The 19,057-nt window shown below is 43.4% G+C and overlaps 1 protein-coding gene across 9 annotated transcripts in view; it reads right to left on the bottom strand.

Annotated features, from left to right (window-relative positions):
• ARAP3 (ArfGAP with RhoGAP domain, ankyrin repeat and PH domain 3) overlaps positions 1-19,057 on the bottom strand; it is a 125,101-nt gene that overhangs the window by 54,728 nt on the left and 51,316 nt on the right. For all 9 annotated transcript variants that reach the window (XR_003853334.1, XR_003853333.1, XR_003853335.1 and 6 more), the window contains 7 exons: positions 17,858-17,927; positions 16,057-16,177; positions 12,474-12,661; positions 8,270-8,376; positions 5,775-5,974; positions 2,548-2,633; positions 806-988 (listed from right to left, as the gene is read on the bottom strand). Coding sequence is in view for 4 of the 9 variants with exons in the window: in XM_029583254.1 (XP_029439114.1) it covers positions 806-988; positions 2,548-2,633; positions 5,775-5,974; positions 8,270-8,376; positions 12,474-12,661; positions 16,057-16,177; positions 17,858-17,927 (955 nt within the window). In the remaining 5 variants the exon portion in view is untranslated. The remainder of the gene's footprint in view (positions 1-805; positions 989-2,547; positions 2,634-5,774; positions 5,975-8,269; positions 8,377-12,473; positions 12,662-16,056; positions 16,178-17,857; positions 17,928-19,057) is intronic.

Below are 19,057 nucleotides of genomic sequence, written 5' to 3' on the forward strand. Positions count from 1 at the left end.
GGGAAGGGCAAGGCAGGAACAAGGCAAAGCAAGACAGCAGGACAACAAGGCTAGACAGGACAACGAGGAAAGGCAAGAAACGAGGCATGGAAGATAGCAACATGCACTGCAAGGCAGGAGGACTTGCTGCTGAGGTGGTGTTTGAGTGCATCACTGGAGTTTAAATACCTGGGGCCCGAGTCCTGATTTCACACTGCGGGGCCTATCAAGGAGCAGCGTGCCTAGGAAGCACACCTAGGAACCACTGGGGAGGAAGGCAGCATAGCAGCAGCATCTGCATTGGCAGGGGCGTCCCAGGGTGAGTAAGAATCGGCCATGGCAGCCAAGCATTACATTATTTATCACATTGTATGTACCATCTAATCAACGTTTCGGTCCCTAAATGTGATGAAGGCTCGAGTCTAGGGATCAAAACATCAGTTAGATGGTAGGTACAGTATAATAAATACAATTTTGTTTACTTTTTCTTTGGAGTGCTTTCTGCACTGGATTAATTTTGCAAATAATAATGGAAAGTTATATTTAAAATAATGTTTCCATTAAATAACTTGTTCTGTTGAGTGATTTTTTTTTTTTTTACTATAAGAAGGGATTTGCTTGCTATAACAGCAGCTTTTCTTTCATTTACATAAGAGGAAGAGAAGCATCAGGAAAGTTGTACTATATTAGGACATTCACATACTCACACACACACACACACTCATACACACACACACACACACACACATGTATATGTGTATATCTGCATATGCATGTATCTCTAAGGTCAGGCAGATGTCCAAAGCCCAAGACCCTGGTTTATTACCTGTAGTATCTCCTCCTGCGTGCTGAAGTGGGGGTGTGGTCGCCGGTACTTGCCCTCTCGGTATTTGTGGATGATAAAGTCACGCCTGTGCTCCGTGGTGGCATTGGGATGAAGCACGTCGCACGCCGGGAGCCGAGCTGCCCAGAACCGGTTGGCTCTTTCGTTACCCAAGACAATAAATAGCTGGTAAATAAAAATTGAGAATAAAACGTCAACAGATGGCTCAGCAAATAAACTTTCCAAGCCTTAAAAATTAAAAAGAAAGGTTGAAGAGGGTAATTTTCAGCAGCCCAGGTAATGCACATAAATCCACTCTGAAAAACCAGAGGTGGACCCCTATAGGTGCGTTCCCTAGTGCCCATAAAGAAGAGGCGCACCTGGAGAGGTGTTCGGGTCGGGGGGAGTAAAATAGCGCACATATACATGGATTTTGAAATGCACACGTGCCAGTTTTGCGCCCGCTCAGCCGCCCGCTGAAACAGCAGCGCACAATACCCAGGCTGTTTGAGTGCATGGCCCCTGCAGCTTCAAGTTTCAAAAAGGAAAAAAAAACGCAGGCCGTTTCTCCATTATATAAGCCCATCTCGTGTGAAGTGTGCACGGGCCCATGTGCACGGGCCCATGGCGCGATGCACATGGGCCCGTGCACACTTCACACGAGATGGGCTTATACAATGCATCCGATCGCGGCAAGTACAGAAAGCGAGAGAAAAAAGGTGAGCATAAGAAAATTCAGGCGCACGTCCTTATTTTTCAGGTACGTCAGAACGACAACGGGGTAATTTGGCCATATGCAGGAAATACAGATCAGGAGGCAGACTACTGAGCAGGAGGACACCAATTCAGATCTCTTCTGCCACTGATATTTGTCTCAGCTGGAGAAGGCTTTTGCCTCTGTTTAGACGAGTGATAAAAGAGAAGACCATTCCTTCCTTCTTGCTTCCACCTACAGAAAGTTCCAGAAAGTCTGGGCACCGGTTCTGTGTTACCAGGCTATCCATCCTTTCAATAACTGACCGTACGTTTCTGACATTCAGAGCTCTAAGCCACGTTTGGATCCTATTTGGATAAAATGGAATCAGATACAAACTTTCATACCTGTATTATTAGCATCATTATTATATGAGTAATAAACATAGATGGGGCAGTCATGGTCTTTTGAATAAATCAAATCACTATTGTTTGAGCTGGAGTTCATCCTTAGGATTGTGATGCACCAAATGAAAGGGGGAACTAAAATCCTTGGGCTTTATCTCGTAATCACAGCCAGGAAACCTGTGCTTTAACAGGCACATCAAAACTGATTGTTACCAACAAAGAGTTAATAACATAACTTTTGATACGCAGCTACTAAAAACCAACAAGAATGCAATATCTTCTTGCCGTTTAAATAGCAGGATGTGGACATATGCAGACATGCTGCAGAACTGCTGAGGAATTTCAAAATTTTGGCCACAGAATTGTCTCCAAATCTCCCCTCAGGCTTCTGAAGAAAAGCCTGAATCACACTGACTTCCTAAATTAAAGAAAAGCATTGAATTTTGCATAGGATAAGAAAATGATGGCATGATGCAGTATTTTACAATCCTTTCCACCAGTTAGTGGCAATGTTTTTCTGCCCGTCCTGTGTACAGAACCTAGTATAGGGCACCTAACGCCGCGCAATGGGCAAGGGGAAGCAGAGCAGAGTTTTGCTGGTTCTGGAAACCAGGGGTACAGGCAGACAGGAGGGATTTCGGTACCTGGACAATTTCATTGCTCCATATGCTGATGTCCAGTTTCAGACTCTGCACTTTGGAAATATTTGTGCCAAGGCCTCGGTGTTGACCTGCAGGGGAAAAAAAAAGATAAGAGCCCAGAATTGTTTATAAACTTTCCATACTTGAAAAAAATAACTCAACCACGTAACTTCCAGAGACCACTCTATGGCCTTCATACCTAGCCTGCACATCGTTTCTCTCAGTTACCTGCACACATTGGACTCTACATGGCTCCCCTGTCACCTGTAAACCCTGACCTGAACATTGTCCATTTCTGCAACCGTCATACCCTGAACTGCACACTTCTCTCAGGAGTCTACAGACAGACCTAACATGGTGTCCCAGTAGTAGATTTTCAGTAGAGCACTCAGTTTAAATCTAGCAGGCTAGATTTAGTTGAATTCCAAGTCTCAATCTGATAAAGAAATGCCTCCCATAGGAAGGCATCAGGTCAGATGGCGCCATTCTGAATTTGGTACTACCTTCTCTGCCAGTATTTGGATCAAGACCTCCAAAGTGTAAAGGATGGGTCTGGGAGGTGCTGAGGGGCATACAGCCTGTAAAATCTTGAGAGTGAGGGGGAAGGGACACCAGACCACCAAGGGTCTTGGGTTGGGTTGTGATAGTAGGAAAGGAAAGAAAAGGAGTGGCACTTGCTAGTCCAGACCTTGTTGAGGGCAGTGATGGATTTAGCATTTTGCTACCCCTAGGCAATAGTGATGCTGTTGCCCCTTTCCTCCCTCCCCCAGACAAGGGACAAAAGAGCAGAAAGTCTAAGGAACAGCCTTCATTGCTCTGCTCTATCTGCCCAATGCTCTCCTCCTCACCTCATTTCTCTGAATGATAGGGAGGGAGGAGTTGGCGTAGGCAGCAGAGATGCGGTTGGGGGGGTGGGGGGGTGGACCTAGAGGCTAGATTTAGAAGTAGAGCGGCTTTTCTTTGCTCTTTTTCCCTTCCAACATCAACCTTCCACTCCTATTTTCTGATGAGTGAGATTCAGCAGAGCTGGGAGTCTGCAAATCTTCAGCTCGCCTGCTGCCCCCCCCCCCCCCCTGTGTGCCTAAATCCAGGCCTGGTTGAGGGGCGGAGTCCTAGACTGGGATAGGGAGTGTTCTTTATCAGATTGGGCTGCTGGGATGGAGGGGAAGGAACTGCTGTGTGCAAGAAGATGTAGTTATTGGAGGGGGTTCCTTTGTTTTCAGATTGAGTTACTAGGATGGGCAGATTTCGCTGTGTGCTGGGGTCCATGTGCAGCCTTTATCCTGCGATTCCTGTGCACAAGAGTAGCCACTTAACAAGCTAGCAAAGAAAATTAGTACTAGCCACTAGCTAAGTTCCTTCTCCGACCCAATCCTGCCTCAAAGATGCTTAGAATGAGGTTGGCTAAATATGGCCGCCAAGTGAAACAATTTAGCTACTCAGCAGCAGTATGCATTCAAAGCTATTTAACTCCATAGTTAAGCAGCTCTATCACTTTGAAAATACATCTCATAGTGCACACTGGCAGTTAAGGATGACTTGGTCCAATCAGTCTGTCCTAGTTGTCCTTATGCTGCTCTGACTAAGGATATTTAAGCACTGCCAGATGTACACAAGTCAGTTTTATCATTGCTCCTTTTTGGTTCTCATACCACTCTGGATAGACATCATGATTTCCTGTACATAAACCAGCACCCAGGGCTTCCATTTCTCTTCAGTTCCCTATATCTGACCCAGGCACTCTTAAATTCTCTCTCAGTTTTGCTTTGCACCACCTCTGCAGGTAAGTTATTCCAGGCACATAGAGCCCTCTCTAAAGAAAAAGTGTTTTCTGTATTTCTTCAGAGCCTCCATCCTCCACATTTTCTAACATGACCTCTTTTCCTTCAGTTTCATTTTCTAAAGAGCTTTGCATCAATCTTGACTTTATTGAAGCCCGCTACATTTATTTTTATTTATTTTAAAAGTCTTATATGCAGTGAATCCAAGGGTATAGGCCAAAGCTTCCCAAACCTGTCCTGGGGACCCCACAGCCATTCAGGTTTTCAGGATATCCACAATGAATATGCATGAGATACATTTGCATACACTGAGTCTCCATGATATGTAAATTTATGCATATTCATTGTGGGTATCCTGAAAACCTGACTGGCCGTGGGTCCCCAGGACAGGTTGGGGAAGCCCGGTCTAGGCGGTTCACAAGTACTAACATACATAATTTTCACAGCATCAAATATAACAAAAATAAGATAACTGATAAAAAAAAAATCAGACATCATTCATAAAAAAAATCAGAGACATTATAAAGACATTGTAGACAATTTAAGATAAAACAACATATAATAATGTATCAAAATTTTTCCTTAAAATGATATGTCTAAAGATGCTTTCTGAATATTTTGGTATTAATTTCCTTGCGGATTTCCACTAGGAGAAGATTCCACTATGTTGGGCCAGCTACCATAAAGATACTTTTTCGAGAATCGACCACTCTGATTGTGCAAAAGCTCGGAATGTCCAGCAAGCACTGACCACTAGATCTTAAAGTGCAAGTTGGCTGGTAGATCTCTGACAGTGAGTTAATGCTGTCTGGGGCATCCCTACTCGTGGCCTTTTGTATCAAGGAAAGGACCTTAAATTTGATTCTGTACTCTTTCGGGAGCCAGGGTAAAGATAACAAAACTGGAGAAATGTGATTGAACTTTGATGTACCTTTTTAGAATCTTGACTGTTCTGTATCGCCTGAAGGGCCTTAATAGAATATTTGGGCAGATCCAAGTAGAAGGAGTTACAATAGTCCAGTTTAGTAATCACTAAGCACTCCAGAATAATTCTAAAGTCTGATGGTTCAAGATATAGTTTGAGTATGCATAGGATGCATCATTTCCAATAGGAATTGTACTACTTTTTTTTATGCAAGATCTGAACGTGAACAGTCCAAAATAATGCCAAGGTTACAGACTTCTTCCACGAAACAGATAGCATAACTCTGAAAAGATATCAAAAAGGGTGGTTGGATTCAATGGTTCAAAAGTTTTTCTAATACTCACCTTTCTAATGTTTTTCCTTTTACACTGTTGTACCTCACACACTGACCTGTACCCTTCCTCTTTCGTTAACCTATACATAGTGACCTGTGTCCTGTTTCTCTAGAACCTGCAGAGTGACCTTTACGATTTCTTTTGATAATCTGCAGACACACACTTTCTCTATGCCTTGCATGCACTGACCTGCACACTGCTTACAGATGACCACGCAGAGGTTAATGGATGCCCAGTCAGGGTTGGCAGCCCTGCAGTCGGCACAGGATTTATTAGCTTTGTTAGACCATATCTTCTCTGCCACTTCATAATCAGAGAGCGTCTCGGAGATCGAGTCCAAGAGAATTTCCATCCATTCCTTTTTCTCACGCTCTGAGTCTGCTGTGAAACTAAAGAAATGCCCATCACATCTTGCAGATGAAGAACATCCAACATTTCATGAAAGCATCTTATAGAAACATTACAATCAGAGCTTTAACTCCAGAGACAGCAGGATTCCAGCTGTTTTCCAAGCGACCTAAAGACTGTAGCTCCATCTCAGAGACAGCAAACTCCTAGCTAGCACACTGAAGACCACAAGGCCTCAAATCTAAGCCCAGGGCCTGGAAGGCCCTAGCTCTCGGTACAGAGACAGAAAGGCTCCAGTTCTCAATCCAGAGACAGCACAATGACAGTTCCCACTCTAAATGGTGCCTTGCCCCATATCTCACCTGAAGGACAGCAAGGTGCCACAGGCACAGACAGCATAATTGCAATTGTCACCTCAGATAATGAAACACTCTAACACTGCCATGACACCTTCCAGTGACAGCAAGATCCCATCTTTCATGCTAGAGACTTCAGGATCCTGGCTCTGACAACAGAGGTGGCAATGCTCTAGCTCTCATTCCCAAGATAATAAGTTCCACATTCTCAGCCAAGGGACGCTAAGGCCCTAACTCTCATTTGGGGACTACAAGATTACAGTTCTCATTGCAAGGGAAGCCAGATCTCAATTCTTCCCATACAAACAATAAGGACATATCTGGAGACTGCAAGAAGCTTTCACTCCAGTTAGCCAGATTTGTGCTTTCTCCGGTGAAAAAAAAGCTTTGGTTCCCCTTTCAGCATTTGTGTGCATGCCTGTGCACACAAATGCTACTTCTACTGCGTAAGTGAGGGGATTTTAAAAAGCGTGCCAACATCATTGCCCATTTTACCAATTCGTTCCCAGTTCGCCTAGTTAAGGGATAGGACTTCTAACCCCCCCCCCCACTCCCCCATAGTTTAATAGCCTTCCTTTCCCCCCTGTTAGACCCGACCCTTAAAACCCCGCTGATCTGTCTAGGCTTTTTTTGTTTTATTACTTTCACGTCATCCATAGCAGAAGTAAACTTTCACGGCAGGGGACCCCGGTGTGTGCCAGTGCATGTAAGTATTTATGCGCTAATTTCAAGTTAAAATCCAGGAATGTCCATGCCCCTCCCAGACCACGCCCATGTTATAAAATAGCCGTGTCGCTGGACGCAGGCCCTTTTTTGAAAGCTTTTCATTTGTGTGCACAGCAGCATGTACGCGTGTATCCAGGTGACTTTTAAAATCCACTTGGCGCACGCCGGTCCAACATATTCCCGCATATCCGAACTTCGGCGTGCATAGGGCTTTTAAAATTCACCTTTTAGGAGGTAATTTTAAATGGAATTACATGTGTAAGTGTAACATACAATCGTAGCAATTTTAAAAAGCTATGTATGTGCATATAGTGCATTTATACATGAATATCCTGTGGACAATTCAATGGCATGTATTGTACTACTTTTCAAAAGCTTTTTAAAATCAGGCCCTTAAAGTGCATTTATGCACATAAAACCTATTGACAATTCTATAGCTTATACTGAAGCAATTTTCAATAGCCCACTTATGCACATAAAGTGCATTTATGCACATAAAACCCAGTTTTAAACACATAAATCCTTTTCAAAATTACCCCAATGACTGTAATTAAAAGTTCATAAATCTCCTGGGTACCCAGTAGTTAAGTACTAGCTGTGGTTTGATAAATGTTTAATCACGTGCATACCTAACTAGCCTATAATATTACCATCATTTATATTTGTACCTTTTACTTCAGTATTTCTTTCCTATTGCTGTGTTAATTTGTTGACCTATGTTCCATTATCCCTCCCCCAATTTTTCTTATGCCTGAATGCAGTTATAGGGTGTCAGTAAAAAGCAAAAATCTTTCATTTGGTGCTGTGATTTTTCCTCCTACTCCCAGGAGTGGTGTGGGGAAGGGGATCCTGGTGAAAAATAGAGGGAAAGGTATAGCAGGTGGGGTGCGGGGCTCATCTATCTCACTGTCTTTAAGGTAACTCACCACTGCCACTCTGTCTATCTTTGAACACAGGTGCAGGGGGATTCTTTACTGAGGCGAGGCTTGCCGCCTTCCTTGGCGGCATTGTATCTGTATTACCTGAGAGGGGTGCTAAACACCGATAAACCTAGAGAGAGGAAGAGGAAGAAAAATGGCCAAGAATCTGTGAAAGAGGGAAGGGAATAGATGAAATGTTGAGGATTTCTGGAGGATGGAAGTGAGATTTAAAAAGAAAAAGAAAAAAGAGCCGGGGGAATAAAACACCAGGGGAAGGAATGGAGGTGTGGAAGGGATGAGGAAGAGGAGCATGGCTCCTTCATCTGCTGATTACCTAAAGATCTTCTGTGAGGTGATGAGTTCAAAAGTCTTGTTCCGAGCATCTCGGATGGTGGAGCCCTGCATCTCAATCACAGAAATTCCGATACCCATTTTAAAGAACTGTAAATAATCAAAACACAGTGTGACCTTGGTTAAATCTGGAAGCCAGGCATGCAAGTTAAACCACAACATCAAAGCTTTCAAACCTTGTGAAGAGTACAGCACACAACCTTTAGCTCCCTTCATCTATTCAGACAAAACAAGGTACTGGCAAGTGAAGAGGTTGGAATTGATCAGGGCAGAACGTGTGGATATTACAATTAGCAAAATCCTGTGAATAAGGTGATGCTGAAAAAGTACATGAATTTCTGTATGAAAGAGGAGATATACAGTCTAGAGAACATGTTGACTCTAAAGTACCTCAAGCGAAAGGTTTTCTCTTGATTAATTGCAAATAGCAAGCCCAAACAACCTCATCTGGATATTGACTGGTTTTGGGCATTATACTAGCATTTTCTGTTATATAAAGCGACAATCCACAATATCAAACTGTTGAAAAAAAATATTGGAAATAATGATGTGTGGTATGGCTCCGTGGCATGGTGAGTACACAGTGTGTTTTTGCATAAAATTTAATTAAGTTCTCCAGCATTTAAGACCATTGGTGTTTGGATGTGTCACAGAGGTCATATGGTTGGACCCCCAACAGGGAGGGCAGATGGATGCACACAGGGTCAGTGCTTCCACTAGGTGGTCACCTGGAGCACCAATATTTTAGAAGTGACAAAACACCAACAGCACGAGGCATAAAGGGGGGCTGTGCCAGAGCCAATACCACAAAGAAGGGAGCACTATGCTGTAGCTGCCACCAATTGGTAAGGTGGGGGGGGGGGTGAGGTGGCATGACCAAAAGTTCATATAGGTCGCTAAATACTCTTGCACAGGCCCTGGATGGTCAGAGGCATGGGCAGGCATTATGGGTCAATAGCAACTATTGGACTGATCAACCATGAGAGTGGTTCCATTCCTGCTCTTGGCCAGCTAGGATATCTGCCTCATCCAATACTTCATTGGGGAGGAAGAGAGGACATGGGAGAAAAATTAATAAAGGGTGGGGAAGAAAAAAATAGAGTTAAAATGAAGGAAATGCTGCTTTATTTAGATTGATACTAATATATGTTCAAAGAGATCCAAGGAAGTAAGTGGTGTGGTAAAGTTTAAAAGAGGAAACATGTTCACAAATCTTAGAAAAGCATAATTGCTTACCTGTAACAGGTGTTCTCCAAGGACATCAGGATGTCAGTGACATCATCCAATGGAACCCAGCACAGAAAACTTATGTCACAGTTTCTAGAACTTTGACTAAGCCTCTCTGAACATGCTCTGGCATGGGATCCCCTCAGTCTTATTACATAGAATTAAGAAGAAAATAATAAAGAAATAAAACCCATGAAGTGGAGACCCAACTCCATGGGGAGGTGGGTGGGTCTTGTGAAGACTGATATCCTGCTGACCTCAGAGAACACCTGTTACAGGTAAGCAACTCTGCTTTCTCCGAGAACAAGCAGGATTGCAGGCCTCACACATGGGTGAATCCCTAGCTATAGGCGGCCCCCTCAACAAAAACAAGGACAACAAAATGTGTGCTAATGGGCACAACAGCAACAACATTTTGTTGTTAACAGGACGGGGGCATCCCAAATGGAAATAACAGGCCTTAATGGGAACAGAGTTAGGTTTTAAACGTCAAACAAGTTCTGAAAGACAGATAGACCAAACCTGCTGTCACTTTGGCCATCCCTATTCAAATAGTAATGTGATATGAATGAGTGGTTGGAACTCCACATCGCAACTCTGCAGATCTCCTCCATGGGGGACTGCTCACAACTTGACTACTGATGCTACCATGGATCTAACAGAGTGAGCCTTGGCATGACCCCCAAGATGCAATCCAGTCTAGCATTAACAGAAGATGAAGATTTCTAGTCAATTGGAAAGCGATCTTCAGTCTATTCAGATCAAAAGAAACAAAAAGCTGGGTGGATTGTCTATGGGCTTCTGTCCACTCCAGACAGAAGGCTAAGTATCTCTTGCAGTCCAAACTGTGCATGGATGGTTTGCTATGGTGCAAATAGGGCCTGGGAAAAAATGTTGGCAGGATGATGGACTGATTAATATTGAAGTCTGATACCACCTTAGGAAGAACTTAGGGTGTGTGCGCAAGACCACCCTATCATGAAAAAGCCTAGTGAAAGGTGGATAAGTCACTGAGGCCTGGATATCACCAATTCTGCATGCTTAAGTGGCCACCACCAAAAATACAACCTTCCAGGTCAGGTACTTCAGGACATAGGAGCACAGTGGATCAAAAGGAGCTTTCATCAGCTGAGCTAAAACCACATTGAGGTCCCGTGACACAGTGGGAGCTTTAGGGGAGGCTTCAACTGAAGCAGACCCCGCATGAAATGTACAACTATAGACTGTACAGAGATGGGCTTATCCTCTACACTGTGGTGATATGTGCCAATTGAACTCAGATGAACCCTAACAGAGTTGTCTTGAGACCAGCGTCAGAGAGATGTAGAAGGTAGTTAAGTAGTTTTTGTGTTGAGCAGAAGAAAGGGTCTATGGTCTTTTGCTCACACCACACAGAAAACCTCATCCAGTCTGTTGAACTTTTTGGTGGAAGGCTTTCTGGAAGCTACAAGGACAGTAGACACATCTTCCGATATACTGAGGAGTTGCAAAGTTAACCTCTCTGCATCTAAGTTGTGAGTAATAGGGTCTGAAGATTGGGAAATTGCAACCTTCTCTGATCCTGGGTGATAAGATCTGGGAAAGTCCCCAGTCTGACTGGTTTCTGGAAGGACATCTCCCGAAGGAGTGGAAACCAGAGTTGCCTCTGCCAACAAGGGGCTATGAGTACCATAGTCCCTCTGTCCTCCTTGAGCTTCAAAGGTTTCATTATCAGTGGAACTGGAGGATACGCACACAGGAGGCCCTGGCTCCAATGTAGAGCAAAGGCATCTGAAGCTAGCTTGCCATGCGTCCTGTACATGGAACAGAACCAAGGAACCTTCCTGTTCCATCGGTCCATGAACAGATCCACATCTGAGCTTCCCCAGAGGTAGAAGATCAGAAATTGCTATCCTGTTCTCCATTCCAGCCAGATATGTTGCTCTAAGCCCCATGCCATGGGACGGGGCCCAGGACCATATCTGGACCTCCTCTTGATACAGGAGATATGAGCCCATACCTCCCTGCTTGTTGATGTAGTACATCATCACCTGGTTGTCCAATTTTGTTGGAAGCTGATCTCTGAAAGCCCACAGCATGTACCTGATTGCCTGGAACTCCAGAAAATTGATCTGACAAAGATGTTCCTGGGCAGACCACAGCTTCTGGGTGCTAAGCCTATTTACATGGGCTCCCCAGCCCAAGGAGGATGCATCCTTGGTGAGAACAATTTGAACTCAAGGAATTTGGAAGGGTACCTGGAGGGCAGGGGTGACTTGGATTTAAGATTCTAGAGGGGAGATCTGGGGGAACCCCGCATGAACCGCACAATCCTAACTCTGAAAAAAACAGCCAAAAACAGCTGAAAACCTCCAGCAGGAGAAAATAGAGAGAGAGAGAGAAACTTTGTTGTGAAAATATGGGTTTCACAGAAAAGAGGAGACTTAGGAGACCCCACATGGATGCATGGTAAAATGCATGCCGGAGCATGCTCAAAGAGGATTAGTAAAAGTTCTAGAAACTTCCATGCCAGGCTCCATCAGATTATGTCTCCCTTATGTGAGGACTTCCATCCTGCTTGTCCTCAGAAAATGGAATTAATCCTAGTATTCATGGGAAACCCACTTTCTTCATAATCTTTTAGGATCAAAATCAGTTGGCGAGCAGAAACAAAAGTGAATGTACTAATTTTTCCCTGCATTAATGAGGAATACCTGGAAAGGAAAATCCTTTAGGAAAAAGTGCATCCAAAGACATCTGAGAGCATCGATTGTGCCTGTGAATCATAACATAATAAGGAATATCCCTCTCATTGGAAGGCTCCAACCCCTCTTACCATTTCCAAAAGCATCATAGGACCAGTGGATAGGGAAGTAGAATGAACCAAATTATTGTCTTTTGACAGAAGAAAGAAAAACCTCTTTAGCCTTTTCTCAGATCTGGCAGAGGGTTCCCACTCACATCATGCTCCACCTCCTCACCTGCTCATTTTTGTAGAGCCACAACTCGTGCATGCTGAGAACTGTGAAAACTTTGGATTTATAACCTTTCAGTTCCAGGTAGCCAGACTTCTGAGTGTGTGCGCTGGAGCCACAGCGTGACCGAGGGAATACCAAGCGGTGTTCCTTCACCTTGCTTTGAAGAGTTGTACACCACTCGCTCCTCTGAGCTGCAGAAAAAGACAGGAAGATAAGAAATGAACAGGATGGAGGGAGCATGAAACATGAAAATAATTCCGAGGAGGAGCAGTTGAGAAGAAGGAAGGGGAGAAGAGAGGCTGTGAGCAGGAGAGGCAGGAAAAGAGGAGAAGCAGTGAGTGTTAGATTTTTTTTCAGAATTATTGAAGGATAGTATCCAGAAATTGCAACGGTCTCCATTTTTCAGATCTCAGAGGTTCAGATTGAGTCCTTAACTTCCAGATTGAAAGCATTAAATGCTTTCAATGTCTCCCTTATAATGATCTATGGAGGAAAAGCTGCGGTAGACAAAGAAAAAAGGGTGCCAAAGGATTTAGCTGAGGGATTTGGTGGACTAAATCAGAATGCCACTGTCATTCTGAGAAGTCAGTCTATCTATACCCTTGCTGCCCCTTCTCCCATGATCTCCTGCTCCCTACATACGAGCTGCAAAGTGCCGGCGGCCCTGTAGTTTTCTTGCTATGCTGACTGATTTTCTCAATTACTACAAGGACGATGCAAGGCTGCTGGTGCCACACGGCCACTGATATTGTGTACAAGAGGTCACAGAGAAGCTGTTTGCTGTTCTATGCCTGGGGATCTCTTTAAAACAAGAAAAAGAAAATATGAAATGCAAAAAGAAGCATAAGGTCAAAGAGAGAGGAACTCCACAATTCACTTTGCTAAATGGCCACTAGGACTTTTGTTCGTGATGTGGGTGGGATGAAACAAACTTCAAGTAGAAAAAGGGACTTTTGTATGCTATTCTATAAATTACAGTTATTGATGATTTCTGTTATAAGGTCATTGTATGGTAAAAAATATTTTACATAGAAACAAAGGGCAGAAAAAGACCATACAGCCTATCTAGCTTACCCATCCCCAGCAACTGCTCAGTTCTAAAATCCCTACCCTTCCCTCAGAGGTCCTCGGTGTTTATTCCATGCCTTCTTAAATTCAGATACTGTCCATGTCTCCACCACCTCCACTGGGAGGCTGTTCCATGCATTCACCATCCTCTCTGTAAAGAGATATTTCTTTAGATTACTCCTGAGTTTATCCTCTTTCACCCTTGTCCCATGACCCCTTAAGTCCAGAGCCTCATTTCCATTGAAAGAAGTTCACCTCCTGATATCTTGGAGGCATTTAAATATCTCTATCACATCCCCTATCCCACCTTTCCTCTAGGGTATACATGTTTAGATCTTTAAGTCCGTCCCCATATGCTTGAGAATGAAGACCACTGATCATTTTAGTAGCCATTCTGTGGATCAACTCGGTTCAGCCTATATCATTTTGAAGGTGTGGGGGGGGGTCCACCAGAATTGTACAAAGTATTCTAAATGAGGTCTCACCAGGGACTTTAGAGGGGCAATGTCACCTCCTTTTTTCTGCTGACCTTTCCTTTCCCTATCCATGCAAGTATCTTTCTGGCTTTTGCCATCACCATACTCTCCAGAAAATGTTCAGTAGGCATCACTGTGCTTTATAAAATACACATGCAAGGAAACTTTGGTTTTCCTTACCAGAAGGAGTGTACTAACTTTCTGGGGGAGGATCAGAGAGATTAGTGAATAGAGGTGGGGTTATCACGCCCCCAAGTGGGAGCAGCAGATGGTATGCTCTTGCAGTATATATACTCCTGCCACCATCTTAGGGTGTGGATTCTTAGTTCCATTTTTCCACAGTTCCCCTTCTGAGGGACAGTCCTGTTTGTGCAGTGTCTCTTTTGATTATTTTTGTGGGCAAAAAACTCTGAGGGTCTTCTTCACAGAGACCTGGGTAAAGAAGGCTGGAAACAGAGTGTCTTGGCCCTGTTTTTCATCCAGAGTTTTGCAGACCTTTTGTTTCTGGAGAAGGAAAGTTTTTGTCCACTCTTCCTTTCTCTCTTTGGTTCCCCTTTTCTATTAAGAGATTTGTCTGTGTTTTATTGACTGAGGACGCCAGGACCCAGAGACTCAGATTTTGTTTATTCGGAGGAAGAGGTGCCTTTCACCTGGTGTTCATTGCAAAGGAATGGATTCACATCCATTGCCAGAGAGAAGGAGTTAAGATATTTTTCAAGAGTATTTTTACTACTGACTCAAGGATGTTACACTTGGGAGGAGAGTGCCAACTTGGTGTTGCCAGAAAGAGATAAGAACATAAGAACATGCCATAATGGGTCAGACCGATGGTCCAGCAAGCCCAGTATCCTGTTTCTAACAGTGACCAAGCCTGGTGAGATCCAAAACAGTAAACAGATCCCATGCTGCTATCACACAGTTATAAGCAGTTGCTATTTCTTAAATTTACTTGATTAATAACTGTTTATTGACTTCTACTCCAAGAACTTGTCCAAACCGTTTTTAAGCCCAGCTATGCTGTCTGAACCTTAACCAGATCTAAAAGAATAGAAAAGACTTCGTAAGAGGTATAAAAATTGGAACTTGTCATTTTGTTAAGTAATTGGGACTATCAATCTGACTATTACACAATGGGAAGAATCTGCTAGAAATCTGAAAAATTGGGAGAAGGCTTACACTTTCTTCAATTTGATGAATGGTAAAGATGAAAGAGCTAAATCATTAAGGAATTTCCTATTCTAAAGACTTTTACTGGAAGAGTAAGGTCACAAATGTATTAATTGTAACCTGTAAATCAATTGCATTTAACATCAAAAGGCTGTAAACATTACATTTTCATCCATTTCATTAATTAGCAGTAAAAGAAATTGAAAACCACTCAGCTTCCAGTGTGTTTATTGCTGTCATAGACTTTAGAGATTATTAGTGCTGTATACCGAGGGACCTAAGGGGCTGTGTATTTGTGACACATACAAAAGGGCCTTCAAGCTAAGCTTCTCCCCACCAGGAGCCCTGGACCAATGAGAAATGTAAGCTAATCTTGGAGAACTGTTGCAAGTAGGATCAAATCCTTGATTAGGTTCCTTTAGGGTCCAGTATCTGGGTTTTATACCACCCAGGGATTACACACACACACACATAACATTTATTTTTAATTTTTACTTCTATTCTTCTTTTCAGGAACTTCCAAGTGGATTATGTTTATGCACCTTGATATATTCCATAAGACACTCAACTGAGCCACGTGGCATACACCATGATCTAATACAGGGAGACCGGCACTGGTTCTGGCTCAAATTTGGTTCTCTGTCTGCAAGTCAGACCCAGGTGCTGGGTTCCAGACTTCCGAGACTCATCCAGCTCATTGCACACAGCATGAAGGGTCACCTTAGACATTCCTCTTTCCTTCTTTGGAGCTTTCTGACTTTGTGGAAATATCTGAAGGCGTGACTAGGAGAGGGCAGGAGGCAGATGTGGCAGAGGAAATGCTTAGAGGACAGGTAAGGAAATAAAGTAAAAAGGCAGTTTGTAGTTTTTCTCACCTTCATTCTCGACTCGAAAGACAAAAATTCTATGACTTGTTACAACTTCAAACTTGTTCTCTTTGGCAGGCCGAACCATCTCAATTACAGCCAACGGGATCACTCCTTTCGGATACACTTCCTGTAATGATTCAGAAGAGGAGTTGCATTTAACATTGGATTTTGATTTTGGATTTAATGACTCATCTTTCCAAATCTGAGCTCAGGTACAGAAGTTAGGTCCCTGCCCCAGAAGGCTTACAATTTAAGGGGTTCATTTAATAAGCCGCAATAAGCATTTATCTTGTGAAAAAAGCTTATTAAGGCATTATTGCGTGATATTTTTGGCAAAATAATGCAGGTATGGAAACGAGCTGCTTGCATGCATAATGCGCATCCCGATGCTCCTGGCCTGGTGCTTAAAGGGCCAAGAGGCGAAAAATAGTGCCCCTAAATGTGAAAGACCCACTCATGGATCTTGAGAGACCCCCTGCCCACCTTTCCACCATCTCTAGATGCAGCTCAGAAGTGAATACAGTAGGAAAAATAAACTTTATAAGTCACATGCTGGCACCCCACCCCCAACCCCTACCCAAATCCCCCTTTTAAAAAAATCAGCCCCTCTGCTCCCAATTCCATGTCCCCCTCAGTAGAAGGCACTCCCCAGACTCATCGTAACTTATCTGCCCCCCCCCCCCCACCAAGCATACTTAATGGTTTAGTGTGACCACCTTCCTCAAAATTAAGGGACATTAGCAGACAGCCCAACATTGCATCGCTGATCTCAGCAAGACTAAAAGAGGTAGAGCAATAATTCCCAAGTCTGTCCTGGGGGACCCCTAGCAAGTTTGGCTTTAAAGATATCTGCAATGAATTTGTCGACAAAGATGAAGTGGGACTGAGGAGCAGGAAGGGGGCCAGGGTGGACGAGGAGTGGAGTGGGGGAAATGGGCAAGAGATGGATTTGACCCTGTGCGAGGGGGAGGGTCCCAGGTCAGGTTTTTCTTCTCTCTCTCTCCTCACTTGCTCTCAAACTTATACATGAGCACACAGTGGGGCTGCTAGGCATTCGCCTCCTGCCTCTTTGATCTTGGCCGTTTTCCCTTGTGGCATCCTCAACTGTGCCAGGATATTGTGCAAACATCGAGGCCATGTAGCTGCGCCCGTCTCAAGGCAAAGCAACTTGAACACACTCTGCTCTGCTTCCTCTAGGGCCCGGGGAGCCAGAAGTGATCAATGCCATCACTGGCTTTGCTCTTTTCTGCAAGGGGATCTAGAACTGATTTCCACCCAGAAAATCCCAGAACAAAAGGTGGCAGAAGGCCATTCTGGGTTGTTCTGCCATAAATTAAGACCTGGGTAACAGAGACCAAAAGAGGTTGAACGAACACAAATTTGAAACTTATGATCTGTAGAACTAACCATCAAAGCCATGAAGCCTGCACTGCTACTCATAAGTTTCAAACCTGTGCTCATTCAACCCCTTTTGTACTTATTCTTTGCGCTGCAGTCTCTGCTTCAGTATCACCGCTTCCCCCTCCTATTCCCTATACAACAAGACGATAGGGGCTAGCTAAGGGAACAGAGTGACTCTTCTCTGCTCTGTCTGCTCCAGGGTAACAACCTCTCTTCCTCTTCCCTGCAGGCTGCCTGAAGGGGAGGGGCTGGAGCCGAACACTCCTGCTGCCCTAACCTCTTGCCTGAATCTGTTCCCCCCACAAATTAAGCCCTGTGCATGAGTGAGATTTGCATGCACTGTCTCCACTCCATGCTAATTTATCTCTTGCAACCTGAAAGAAATAGATAATCTCATTTTTCTCACCTTGTCATTGCTGAAATACATTAATTTCTTTCCATCAAATTTGACAAATCTTCTCTGGAAAACATAATTCCTACCAGAGACAAAAGAAATCTGCTCTATAACACTTGCAGATCAAATTTTAAGAAGCAAAAAACAAAAGACAAAAACTGATTTTGGTTTTTTTTCCATAAGATTCCAGGGCCCAAATTTTATAGGAAAACAACAAGGCCCTTGTTTGAAGCTCAGTTTCTGAGGCCCTAGGAGCTAAACTCCTACTTCTCCTCAAGCTAGTTAACAGCTTTGGCAACTGTCTAGGTCCATATTCGAAAATATTTAGCCAGCTAATTAAGAAGTTAGCTGACTATATGAATATTTGGGTACTTATCCAGCTATGTTCTAGCCGGTTAATAAGACAGCCAGCTAGAATTTAGCCAGCTAAGTTTAGGGGTATTAGTAAATCCAGCCCTTAGTTTGCCAGCTGAGTAAGCCAACATTCAGTTAGCTCGATATCTTAACTGGCTAAGCCTGGTCAGGACAAAGACCTGCCCTAAAGTTAGCCAGCTAATTTTAAAGCTGTCTATATTCAATAAAGTGACTGCACTATTGAATATGCCTCCAAAGTTAGCCAGATAAGTTTATCCAGCTATCTTTGCTATCTGATCTGTGCCTAAGTAAGGACCGCTGTCTTGTCTGCACTGAAAATGGCATATGCTAAAGAGACAAGGACAGAACAGATTGGTGAGAGCTCTTAGTGATTGAATTGTTAGGTATCCTTAGCATTGCAGCATGGAGCCTCCAAAGAGCTGAAATGAAAAGTTAAGGCACCAAGGAATGCAATGAGTTAAGGCTATGTCTAACAATACTAGATCAGTGGTTCCCGAACAACTGGGGGACCTCCAGCCAGTTGGATTTTTTTCAGGATATCCACAACATTCCGTTGTATGCAAATTTATCTCATGCATATTCATTGCACATATATCTTGAAAACCTGACTGGCTGGGGGTCCCCCAGGACAGATTTGGGAATTAGTGTGTTAGATTTTGGTGTCTTACATTATTATTATTAGGGCTGTACGTGGCAACAAATTTCATTTTATTTTATTTTTTTGTTTCATTTTTTTTAGTTTATTTTGATTTTTTTAAATGTTGTTTTGCATAATTTTTTCATTTGATTCGTTTTTTTACTGCACATTACATCAAAATGGGTGCACGAAAATCAAAA

The sequence above is a fragment of the Rhinatrema bivittatum genome, chromosome 18, assembly GCF_901001135.1.
Source record: "Rhinatrema bivittatum chromosome 18, aRhiBiv1.1, whole genome shotgun sequence".
Taxonomy (NCBI): Eukaryota; Metazoa; Chordata; class Amphibia; order Gymnophiona; family Rhinatrematidae; genus Rhinatrema; species Rhinatrema bivittatum.